The sequence below is a fragment of the Oncorhynchus mykiss genome, chromosome 19, assembly GCF_057628025.1.
Source record: "Oncorhynchus mykiss isolate SJ-2025 chromosome 19, ASM5762802v1, whole genome shotgun sequence".
In the NCBI taxonomy this organism is placed as follows: domain Eukaryota; kingdom Metazoa; phylum Chordata; class Actinopteri; order Salmoniformes; family Salmonidae; genus Oncorhynchus; species Oncorhynchus mykiss.
The window spans coordinates 992,501-1,006,640 of record NC_143040.1 but is presented as its reverse complement, the minus strand read 5'-3'; the positions used below and the strand labels follow the sequence as shown (position 1 = coordinate 1,006,640).

The window sequence follows — 14,140 nt, the reverse complement described above, 5'->3', positions numbered from 1 at the left end:
CACTGCAGAGATTCCCTAATAAATTGTGTTTATATGTGTGTGTGTGTGTGTGTGTGTGTGTGTGTGTATACCTGTGTGTGTGTGTGTGTGTGTGTGTGTTTGTTGCAGTATAAAGATCCATGATCTGTCTGAGCTGAAGGAGATGGACGCCATCGTCAACCTGGAGGATGAGACTCAAGGTGACACGCTGACTGATGACACACACACACACACACCTTATACAGCATACAGACCCCCCACACACACACACACACACACACACACACCATACAGACCCCCACACACAGTTGGAATACAATTAATGTGTTCATCCCCAAATGCAGTTAACTTGAATTTTGGTGTTTGTCTGTGTCTCCCCCCCCCCAGGTCTAGACCAGTTGAGCTGGACAGATGATGGTCAGTTGTTGGCCGTCTCCACCCAGAGAGGAGCCCTGCACGTCTTCCTGACCCGTCTCCCCATCCTGGGGCACAGCTGTGGGACCCGCCTGGCCTATCTGACCTCCCTGCTGGAGGTCACCGTGTCTAACCGTGTAGAGGGGGTGAGAACACGCTGTGGGACCATTCTAAACAGAACACCTGGGGGAACATTCTAAACAGAACACCTGAGGGAAAACACCATTCTAAACAGAACACCTGGGGGAAAACACCATTCTAAACAGAACACCTGGGGGAAAACACCATTCTAAACAGAACACCTGGGGGAACATTCTAAACAGAACACCTGAGGGAAAACACCATTCTAAACAGAACACCTGGGGGAAAACACCATTCTAAACAGAACACCTGGGGGAACATTCTAAACAGAACACCTGGGGGAACATTCTAAACAGAACACCTGGGGGAAAACACCATTCTAAACAGAACACCTGGGGGAACATTCTAAACAGAACACCTGAGGGAAAACACCATTCTAAACAGAACACCTGGGGGAACATTCTAAACAGAACACCTGGGGGAACATTCTAAACAGAACACCTGGGGGAACATTCTAAACAGAACACCTGGGGAAAACACCATTCTAAACAGAACACCTGGGGGGAAACACCATTCTAAACAGAACACCTGGGGAAAACACCATTCTAAACAGAACACCTGGGGGGAAACACCATTCTAAACAGAACACCTGGGGAAAACACCATTCTAAACAGAACACCTGGGGGAACATTCTAAACAGAACACCTGGGGAAAACACCATTCTAAACAGAACACCTGGGGGGAAACACCATTCTAAACAGAACACCTGGGGAAAACACCATTCTAAACAGAACACCTGGTGGAAACACCATTCTAAACAGAACACCTGGGGGAAAACACCATTCTAAACAGAACACCTGGGGAAAACACCATTCTAAACAGAACACCTGGGGGAAAACACCATTCTAAACAGAACACCTGGGGGAAAACACCATTCTAAACAGAACACCTGGGGGGAAACACCATTCTAAACAGAACACCTGGGGAAAACACCATTCTAAACAGAACACCTGGGGGAACATTCTAAACAGAACACCTGGGGAAAACACCATTCTAAACAGAACACCTGGGGGGAAACACCATTCTAAACAGAACACCTGGGGGAAAACACCATTCTAAACAGAACACCTGGGGAAAACACCATTCTAAACAGAACACCTGGGGGAAAACACCATTCTAAACAGAACACCTGGGGGAAAACACCATTCTAAACAGAACACCTGGGGAAAACACCATTCTAAACAGAACACCTGGGGAAAACACCATTCTAAACAGAACACCTGGGGAAAACACCATTCTAAACAGAACACCTGGGGGAACATTCTAAACAGAACACCTGGGGGACCATTCTAAACAGAACACCTGGTGGAAAACACCATTCTAAACAGAACACCTGGGGGAACATTCTAAACAGAACACCTGGGGGACCATTCTAAACAGAACACCTGGGGGAAAACACCATTCTAAACAGAACACCTGGCGGAAAACACCATTCTAAACAGAACACCTGGTGGAAAACACCATTCTAAACAGAACACCTGGTGGAAAACACCATTCTAAACAGAACACCTGGGGAAAACACCATTCTAAACAGAACACCTGGGGGAACATTCTAAACAGAACACCTGGTGGAAAACACCATTCTAAACAGAACACCTGGGGGACCATTCTAAACAGAACACCTGGGGAAAACACCATTCTAAACAGAACACCTGGGGGACCATTCTAAACAGAACACCTGGGGAAAACACCATTCTAAACAGAACACCTGGGGGAACATTCTAAACAGAACACCTGGTGGAAAACACCATTCTAAACAGAACACCTGTAGAGCGAGTGAGCGAGCGTGTGCACACACACAGTGTCATGAACTCCGTGTCGTCTGACAGGAAGCTCCTGTTGCTGTGGCGGTGGAGGTGGAGCCTAACTTCATCGCCGTGGGACCCTACCACGTTGCCGTGGGGATGAACAACCGAGCCTGGTTCTACGCCCTGGGAGACTCCGGTGTGTGTGTGTGTGTGTGTGTGTTCACTGAGTTTGTGGGTGTGTATTTGTGAGTGTGTATTGTGAGTGTGTTTTGTGAGTGTGTATTGTGAGTGTGTTTTGTGAGTGTGTATTGTGAGTGTGTTTTGTGAGTGTGTATTTGTGAGTGTGTATTGTGAGTGTGTATTTGTGAGTGTGTATGTTCTTGGGAACATTGTGATGTGTTTGTAAAGGTGTGGAGAGGCTGAAGGACATGGAGTATTTGGGGACCATCGCCACCATGTGTCTGAACTCAGAATACGCAGCGGCTCTGTTTGAGGGCAAAGTACAGCTACACATGGTGAGAAGGGCGGGGTTTGGGGAGGGGGGGCTGTATGTAGTAGAAGGTCCTGTGTATTTGAGTGTCCGTATCTGTGATCTTAACGTGTGTGTGTGTGTGTGTGTAGATGGAGGGCGAGGGCCAACAGGAACAGAGACAGACCAGGCTGTTTCCAGACGGAGACCGTAAAGAACACATCGTCAGTCACGCCCTCACTAACGACTTCCTGTTCTACGGGACTGATGTAAGACCCCACACACACACACACACACACACACACACACACACACACACACACACGTGTTAAACCTAGACATCCCATGTTCCAGAGTGGTGTGATAGTGTGTGTCTCTCCATGTCTCTACATGTCTCCTCCCAGAGTGGTGTGATAGTGTGTGTCTCTCCATGTCTCTCCATGTCTCCTCCCAGAGTGGTGTGATAGTGTGTGTCTCTCCATGTCTCTACATGTCTCCTCCCAGAGTGGTGTGATAGTGTGTATCTCTCCATGTCTCCTCCCAGAGTGGTGTGATAGTGTGTATCTCTCCATGTCTCCTCCCAGAGTGGTGTGATAGTGTGTGTCTCTCCATGTCTCCTCCCAGAGTGGTGTGATAGTGTGTATCTCTCCATGTCTCCTCCCAGAGTGGTGTGATAGTGTGTGTCTCTCCATGTCTCCTCCCAGAGTGGTGTGATAGTGTGTATCTCTCCATGTCTCTCCATGTCTCCTCCCAGAGTGGTGTGATAGTGTGTATCTCTCCATGTCTCCTCCCAGAGTGGTGTGATAGTGTGTGTCTCTCCATGTCTCCTCCCAGAGTGGTGTGATAGTGTGTATCTCTCCATGTCTCCTCCCAGAGTGGTGTGATAGTGTGTATCTCTCCATGTCTCTCCATGTCTCCTCCCAGAGTGGTGTGATAGTGTGTGTCTCTCCATGTCTCCTCCCAGAGTGGTGTGATAGTGTGTATCTCTCCATGTCTCCTCCCAGAGTGGTGTGATAGTGTGTATCTCTCCATGTCTCCTCCCAGAGTGGTGTGATAGTGTGTATCTCTCCATGTCTCCTCCCAGAGTGGTGTGATAGTGTGTATCTCTCCATGTCTCCTCCCAGAGTGGTGTGATAGTGTGTATCTCTCCATGTCTCCTCCCAGAGTGGTGTGATAGTGTGTATCTCTCCATGTCTCCTCCCAGAGTGGTGTGATAGTGTGTGTCTCTCCATGTCTCCTCCCAGAGTGGTGTGATAGTGTGTATCTCTCCATGTCTCTCCTTGTCTCCTCCCAGAGTGGTGTGATAGTGTGTGTCTCTCCATGTCTCTCCATGTCTCCTCCCAGAGTGGTGTGATAGTGTGTATCTCTCCATGTCTCCTCCCAGAGTGGTGTGATAGTGTGTGTCTCTCCATGTCTCCTCCCAGAGTGGTGTGATAGTGTGTATCTCTCCATGTCTCTCCTTGTCTCCTCCCAGAGTGGTGTGATAGTGTGTGTCTCTCCATGTCTCTCCATGTCTCCTCCCAGAGTGGTGTGATAGTGTGTATCTCTCCATGTCTCCTCCCAGAGTGGTGTGATAGTGTGTGTCTCTCCATGTCTCCTCCCAGAGTGGTGTGATAGTGTGTATCTCTCCATGTCTCCTCCCAGATTGGTGTGATAGTGTGTATCTCTCCATGTCTCCTCCCAGAGTGGTGTGATAGTGTGTGTCTCTCCATGTCTCCTCCCAGAGTGGTGTGATAGTGTGTGTCTCTCCATGTCTCTCCATGTCTCCTCCCAGAGTGGTGTGATAGTGTGTATCTCTCCATGTCTCCTCCCAGAGTGGTGTGATAGTGTGTATCTCTCCATGTCTCTCCTTGTTTCCTCCCAGAGTGGTGTGATAGTGTGTGTCTCTCCATGTCTCCTCCCAGAGTGGTGTGATAGTGTGTATCTCTCCATGTCTCCTCCCAGAGTGGTGTGATAGTGTGTGTCTCTCCATGTCTCCTCCCAGAGTGCTGTGATAGTGTGTGTCTCTCCATGTCTCCTCCCAGAGTGGTGTGATAGTGTGTGTCTCTCCATGTCTCCTCCCAGAGTGGTGTGATAGTGTGTATCTCTCCATGTCTCCTCCCAGAGTGGTGTGATAGTGTGTGTCTCTCCATGTCTCCTCCCAGAGTGGTGTGATAGTGTGTATCTCTCCATGTCTCTCCATGTCTCCTCCCAGAGTGGTGTGATAGTGTGTATCTCTCCATGTCTCCTCCCAGAGTGGTGTGATAGTGTGTATCTCTCCATGTCTCCTCCCAGAGTGGTGTGATAGTGTGTGTCTCTCCATGTCTCTCCATGTCTCCTCCCAGAGTGGTGTGATAGTGTGTATCTCTCCATGTCTCTCCATGTCTCCTCCCAGAGTGGTGTGATAGTGTGTGTCTCTCCATGTCTCCTCCCAGAGTGGTGTGATAGTGTGTATCTCTCCATGTCTCCTCCCAGAGTGGTGTGATAGTGTGTATCTCTCCATGTCTCCTCCCAGAGTGGTGTGATAGTGTGTATCTCTCCATGTCTCCTCTCAGAGTGGTGTGATAGTGTGTGTCTCTCCATGTCTCTCCATGTCTCCTCCCAGAGTGGTGTGATAGTGTGTATCTCTCCATGTCTCTCCATGTCTCCTCCCAGAGTGATGTGATAGTGTGTATCGCTCCATGTCTGTCCATGTCTCCTCCCAGAGTGGTGTGATAGTGTGTGTCTCTCCATGTCTCCTCCCAGAGTGGTGTGATAGTGTGTGTCTCTCCATGTCTCCTCCCAGAGTGGTGTGATAGTGTGTGTCTCTCCATGTCTCTCCATGTCTCCTCCCAGAGTGGTGTGATAGTGTGTGTCTCTCCATGTCTCCTCCCAGAGTGGTGTGATAGTGTGTATCTCTCCATGTCTCCTCCCAGAGTGGTGTGATAGTGTGTGTCTCTCCATGTCTCCTCCCAGAGTGGTGTGATAGTGTGTGTCTCTCCATGTCTCCTCCCAGAGTGGTGTGATAGTGTGTATCTCTCCATGTCTCTCCATGTCTCCTCCCAGAGTGGTGTGATAGTGTGTGTCTCTCCATGTCTCCTCCCAGAGTGGTGTGATAGTGTGTATCTCTCCATGTCTCCTCCCAGAGTGGTGTGATAGTGTGTATCTCTCCATGTCTCCTCCCAGAGTGGTGTGATAGTGTGTATCTCTCCATGTCTCTCCATGTCTCCTCCCAGAGTGGTGTGATAGTGTGTGTCTCTCCATGTCTCCTCCCAGAGTGGTGTGATAGTGTGTATCTCTCCATGTCTCCTCCCAGAGTGGTGTGATAGTGTGTATCTCTCCATGTCTCCTCCCAGAGTGGTGTGATAGTGTGTATCTCTCCATGTCTCCTCCCAGAGTGGTGTGATAGTGTGTATCTCTCCATGTCTCCTCCCAGAGTGGTGTGATAGTGTGTGTCTCTCCATGTCTCCTCCCAGAGTGGTGTGATAGTGTGTATCTCTCCATGTCTCCTCCCAGAGTGGTGTGATAGTGTGTATCTCTCCATGTCTCCTCTCAGAGTGGTGTGATAGTGTGTATCTCTCCATGTCTCCTCCCAGAGTGGTGTGATAGTGTGTATCTCTCCATGTCTCCTCCCAGAGTGGTGTGATAGTGTGTATCTCTCCATGTCTCCTCCCAGAGTGGTGTGATAGTGTGTATCTCTCCATGTCTCCTCCCAGAGTGGTGTGATAGTGTGTGTCTCTCCATGTCTCCTCCCAGAGTGGTGTGATAGTGTGTATCTCTCCATGTCTCCTCCCAGAGTGGTGTGATAGTGTGTATCTCTCCATGTCTCTCCATGTCTCCTCCCAGAGTGGTGTGATAGTGTGTATCTCTCCATGTCTCCTCCCAGAGTGGTGTGATAGTGTGTATCTCTCCATGTCTCCTCCCAGAGTGGTGTGATAGTGTGTGTCTCTCCATGTCTCCTCCCAGAGTGGTGTGATAGTGTGTATCTCTCCATGTCTCCTCCCAGAGTGGTGTGATAGTGTGTATCTCTCCATGTCTCCTCCCAGAGTGGTGTGATAGTGTGTATCTCTCCATGTCTCTCCATGTCTCCTCCCAGAGTGGTGTGATAGTGTGTATCTCTCCATGTCTCTCCATGTCTCCTCCCAGAGTTGTGTGATAGTGTGTATCTCTCCATGTCTCCTCCCAGAGTGGTGTGATAGTGTGTATCTCTCCATGTCTCCTCTCAGAGTGGTGTGATAGTGTGTATCTCTCCATGTCTCTCCATGTCTCCTCCCAGAGTTGTGTGATAGTGTGTATCTCTCCATGTCTCCTCCCAGAGTGGTGTGATAGTGTGTATCTCTCCATGTCTCCTCCCAGAGTGGTGTGATAGTGTGTGTCTCTCCATGTCTCCTCCCAGAGTGGTGTGATAGTGTGTATCTCTCCATGTCTCCTCCCAGAGTGGTGTGATAGTGTGTATCTCTCCATGTCTCCTCCCAGAGTGGTGTGATAGTGTGTATCTCTCCATGTCTCCTCCCAGAGTGGTGTGATAGTGTGTATCTCTCCATGTCTCCTCTCAGAGTGGTGTGATAGTGTGTATCTCTCCATGTCTCTCCATGTCTCCTCCCAGAGTTGTGTGATAGTGTGTATCTCTCCATGTCTCCTCCCAGAGTGGTGTGATAGTGTGTATCTCTCCATGTCTCCTCCCAGAGTGGTGTGATAGTGTGTGTCTCTCCATGTCTCTCCATGTCTCCTCCCAGAGTGATGTGATAGTGTGTATCGCTCCATGTCTGTCCATGTCTCCTCCCAGAGTGGTGTGATAGTCTGCATCCTGGTGGAAGACTGGCAGATGTTGAACGAGTACCGCCACCCAGTCGGCATCAAGAAGGTACTGAATATAATATTATGGTGGTGATGGTGGTGGTGGTGGTGGTGATAATGGTGGTGATGATAATGGTGGTGATGATGATGGTGGTGGTGATGATAATGGTGGTGGTGGTGATAATGGTGGTGATGATAATGGTGGTGATGATGATGGTGGTGGTGATGATAATGGTGGTGGTGGTGATAATGGTGGTGATGATAATGGTGGTGATGATGATGGTGGTGGTGATGATAATGGTGGTGATGATGATGGTGGCGGTGGTGATGATGATAATGGTGGTGATGATGATGGTGGTGGTGATGATAATGGTGGTGATGATGATAATGGTGGTGGTGGTGATGATGATAATGGTGGTGATGATGATGGTGGTGATGATGATGGTGGTGGTGATGATAATGGTGGTGATGATGATGGTGGTGGTGATGATAATGGTGGTGATGATGATGGTGGCGGTGGTGATAATGGTGGTGATGATGATGGTGGTGGTGGTGGTGATGATAATGGTGGTGATGATAATGGTGGTGATGATGATGGTGGTGGTGATGATAATGGTGGTGATGATGATGGTGGTGGTGGTGGTGATGATAATGGTGGTGATGATAATGGTGGCGGTGGTGATGATAATGGTGGTGGTGATGATGATGATAATGGTGGTGGTGATGATGATGATGGTGGTGGTGGTGGTGGTGATGATAATGGTGGTGATGATGATGGTGGTGGTGATGATAATGGTGGTGATGATGATGGTGGTGGTGATGATAATGGTGGTGATGATGATGGTGGTGGTGGTGATAATGGTGGTGATGATGATGGTGGTGGTGGTGGTGATGATAATGGTGGTGATGATAATGGTGGTGATGATGATGGTGGTGGTGATGATAATGGTGGTGATGATGATGGTGGTGGTGGTGGTGATGATAATGGTGGTGATGATAATGGTGGCGGTGGTGATGATAATGGTGGTGGTGATGATGATGATAATGGTGGTGGTGATGATGATGATGGTGGTGGTGGTGGTGGTGGTGGTGATGATAATGGTGGTGATGATGATGGTGGTGGTGATGATAATGGTGGTGATGATGATGGTGGTGGTGATGATAATGGTGGTGATGATGATGGTGGTGGTGGTGGTGATGATAATGGTGGTGATGATAATGGTGGCGGTGGTGATGATAATGGTGGTGGTGATGATGATGATAATGGTGGTGGTGATGATGATGATGGTGGTGGTGATGGTGGTGGTGATGATGGTGGTGATGATGATGGTGATGGTGGTGATGATGGTGGTGGTGGTGGTGATTGTGATGATTGTGGTGGTGGTGATGGTGGTGGTGATGATGGTGGTGGTGATGATGGTGATGGTGGTGATGATGGTGATGGTGGTGATGATGGTGGTGGTGATTGTGATGATTGTGTTGGTGGTGGTGGTGGTGGTGGTGGGGATTGTGGTGGTGATGATGGTGGTGGTGGTGATGGTGGTGGTGGTGGTGGTGGTGGTGGTGATGGTGGTGGTGATGATGGTGGTGGTGATGATGGTGGTGATGGTGATGATTGTGGTGGTGGTGGTGGTGGTGGTGATGATTGTGGTGGTGGTGGTGGTGATGATGGTGATGGTGGTGGTGATGATTGTGGTGGTGGTGGTGGTGATGATTGTGGTGGTGGTGGTGGTGATGATGGTGATGGTGGTGGTGATGGTGATGATTGTGGTTAAAATATATCATTGTTTTATATTCCAGGTGATTATTATAATAAATATATAATTCCAGGTGATTATTATAATAAATATATAATATAATATATTATATTCCAGGTGATTAATATAATAAATATATAATATAATATATTATATTCCAGGTGATTATTATAATAAATATATAATATATTATATTATATTCCAGGTGATTATTATAATAAATATATAATATAATATATTCCAGGTGATTAATATAATAAATATATAATATAATATATTATATTCCAGGTGATTAATATAATAAATATATAATATATTATATTATATTCCAGGTGATTATTATAATAAATATATAATATAATATATTATATTCCAGGTGATTATTATAATAAATATATAATATAATATATTATATTCCAGGTGATTATTATAATAAATATATAATATATTATATTATATTCCAGGTGATTATTATAATAAATATATAATATATTATATTCCAGGTGATTAATATAATAAATATATAATATAATATATTATATTGCAGGTGATTATTATAATAAATATATAATATAATATATTCCAGGTGATTATTATAATAAATATATCATTGTTTTATATTCCAGGTGATTATTATAATAAATATATAATATAATATATTATATTCCAGGTGATTAATATAATAAATATATAATATAATATATTATATTCCAGGTGATTATTATAATAAATATATAATATATTATATTATATTCCAGGTGATTATTATAATAAATATATAATATAATATATTCCAGGTGATTAATATAATAAATATATAATATAATATATTATATTCCAGGTGATTAATATAATAAATATATAATATAATATATTATATTGCAGGTGATTATTATAATAAATATATAATATAATATATTCCAGGTGATTATTATAATAAATATATCATTGTTTTATATTCCAGGTGATTATTATAATAAATATATAATTGCAGGTGATTATTATAATAAATATATAATTGTTTTATATTCCAGGTGATTATTATAATAAATATATAATTGTTTTATAATCCAGGTGATTAATATAATAAATATATAATTGTTTTATAATCCAGGTGATTAATATAATAAATATATAATTGTTTTATATTCCAGGTGATTATTATAATAAATATATAATTGTTTTATATTCCAGGTGATTATTATAATAAATATATAATATAATATATTATATTCCAGGTGATTATTATAATAAATATATAATATATTATATTCCAGGTGATTAATATAATAAATATATAATATAATATATTATATTCCAGGTGATTATTATAATAAATATATAATTGTTTTATATTCCAGGTGATTATTATAATAAATATATAATATAATATATTATATTCCAGGTGATTATTATAATAAATATATAATATAATATATTCCAGGTGATTAATATAATAAATATATAATATAATATATTATATTCCAGGTGATTATTATAATAAATATATAATTGTTTTATATTCCAGGTGATTATTATAATAAATATATAATATAATATATTATATTCCAGGTGATTATTATAATACATATATAATATAATATATTATATTCCAGGTGATTATTATAATAAATATATAATATAATATATTATATTCCAGGTGATTATTATAATAAATATATAATATATTATATTCCAGGTGATTATTATAATAAATATATAATATAATATATTATATTCCAGGTGATTATTATAATAAATATATAATTGTTTTATATTCCAGGTGATTATTATAATAAATATATAATATAATATATTATATTCCAGGTGATTATTATAATAAATATATAATATAATATATTATATTCCAGGTGATTATTATAATAAATATATAATATAATATATTATATTCCAGGTGATTAATATAATAAATATATAATTGTTTTATATTCCAGGTGATTATTATAATAAATATATAATATAATATATTATATTCCAGGTGATTATTATAATAAATATATAATTGTTTTATTATAATAAATATATAATATATTATATTCCAGGTGATTAATATAATAAATATATAATATATTATATTCCAGGTGATTAATATAATAAATATATAATATATTATATTCCAGGTGATTATTATAATAAATATATAATATAATATATTATATTCCAGGTGATTATTATAATAAATATATAATTGTTTTATTATAATAAATATATAATTGTTTTATATTCCAGGTGATTATTATAATAAATATATAATTGTTTTATTATAATAAATATATAATTGTTTTATATTCCAGGTGATTATTATAATAAATATATAATTGTTTTATTATAATAAATATATAATATATTATATTCCAGGTGATTAATATAATAAATATATAATTGTTTTATATTCCAGGTGATTATTATAATAAATATATAATATAATATATTATATTCCAGGTGATTATTATAATAAATATATAATTGTTTTATTATAATAAATATATAATATATTATATTCCAGGTGATTAATATAATAAATATATAATATATTATATTCCAGGTGATTATTATAATAAATATATAATTGTTTTATTATAATAAATATATAATATATTATATTCCAGGTGATTATTATAATAAATATATAATTGTTTTATTATAATAAATATATAATATATTATATTCCAGGTGATTAATATAATAAATATATAATTGTTTTATTATAATAAATATATAATTGTTTTATATTTCAGGTGATTATTATAATAAATATATAATATAATATATTATATTCCAGGTGATTATTATAATAAATATATAATTGTTTTATTATAATAAATATATAATTGTTTTATTATAATAAATATATAATTGTTTTATATTCCAGGTGATTATTATAATAAATATATAATTGTTTTATATTCCAGGTGATTATTATAATAAATATATAATATAATATATTATATTGCAGGTGATTATTATAATAAATATATAATATAATATATTCCAGGTGATTAATATAATAAATATATAATATAATATATTATATTCCAGGTGATTAATATAATAAATATATAATATAATATATTATATTCCAGGTGATTATTATAATAAATATATAATTGTTTTATATTCCAGGTGATTAATATAATAAATATATAATATAATATATTATATTCCAGGTGATTATTATAATAAATATATAATATAATATATTATATTCCAGGTGATTAATATAATAAATATATAATATAATATATTATATTCCAGGTGATTATTATAATAAATATATAATTGTTTTATATTCCAGGTGATTAATATAATAAATATATAATATAATATATTATATTCCAGGTGATTATTATAATAAATATATAATATATTATATTCCAGGTGATTAATATAATAAATATATAATATATTATATTCCAGGTGATTAATATAATAAATATATAATATATTATATTCCAGGTGATTATTATAATAAATATATAATATAATATATTATATTCCAGGTGATTAATATAATAAATATATAATATAATATATTATATTCCAGGTGATTATTATAATAAATATATAATATATTATATTCCAGGTGATTATTATAATAAATATATAATATAATATATTATATTCCAGGTGATTATTATAATAAATATATAATATATTATATTCCAGGTGATTAATATAATAAATATATAATATATTATATTCCAGGTGATTATTATAATAAATATATAATATATTATATTCCAGGTGATTATTATAATAAATATATAATATAATATATTATATTCCAGGTGATTAATCTAATAAATATATAATATAATATATTATATTCCAGGTGTTTATTATAATAAATATATAATATAATATATTATATTCCAGGTGATTAATATAATAAATATATAATATAATATATTATATTCCAGGTGATTAATATAATAAATATATAATATATTATATTCCAGGTGATTATTATAATAAATATATAATATAATATATTATATTCCAGGTGATTAATATAATAAATATATAATATATTATATTCCAGGTGATTATTATAATAAATATATAATATAATATATTATATTCCAGGTGATTATTATAATAAATATATAATATATTATATTCCAGGTGATTATTATAATAAATATATAATATAATATATTATATTCCAGGTGATTAATATAATAAATATATAATATATTATATTCCAGGTGATTATTATAATAAATATATAATATAATATATTATATTCCAGGTGATTATTATAATAAATATATAATATATTATATTCCAGGTGATTATTATAATAAATATATAATATAATATATTATATTCCAGGTGATTAATATAATAAATATATAATATATTATATTCCAGGTGATTAATATAATAAATATATAATATAATATATTATATTCCAGGTGATTATTATAATAAATATATAATATAATATATTATATTCCAGGTGATTAATATAATAAATATATAATATATTATATTCCAGGTGATTAATATAATAAATATATAATATATTATATTCCAGGTGATTAATATAATAAATATATAATATAATATATTATATTCCAGGTGATTAATATAATAAATATATAATATAATATAATATATTCCAGGTGATTATTATAATAAATATATAATATATTATATTCCAGGTGATTAATATAATAAATATATAATATAATATATTATATTCCAGGTGATTATTATAATAAATATATAATATATTATATTCCAGGTGATTATTATAATAAATATATAATATATTATATTCCAGGTGATTATTATAATAAATATATAATATAATATATTATATTCCAGGTGATTAATATAATAAATATATA

The 14,140-nt window shown here is 36.5% G+C and overlaps 1 protein-coding gene across 3 annotated transcripts in view; it reads left to right on the top strand.

Moving 5' to 3' along the window:
- The window catches only part of LOC149974620 (WD repeat-containing protein 19-like), an 82,305-nt gene that overhangs the window by 16,976 nt on the left and 51,189 nt on the right, over positions 1-14,140 (top strand). For all 3 annotated transcript variants that reach the window (XM_090209753.1, XM_090209752.1, XM_090209754.1), the window contains exons 10-15: positions 109-179; positions 367-539; positions 2,364-2,478; positions 2,691-2,797; positions 2,904-3,020; positions 7,496-7,573. In XM_090209753.1, coding sequence (XP_090065879.1) covers positions 109-179; positions 367-539; positions 2,364-2,478; positions 2,691-2,797; positions 2,904-3,020; positions 7,496-7,573 — 661 coding nt within the window. The remainder of the gene's footprint in view (positions 1-108; positions 180-366; positions 540-2,363; positions 2,479-2,690; positions 2,798-2,903; positions 3,021-7,495; positions 7,574-14,140) is intronic.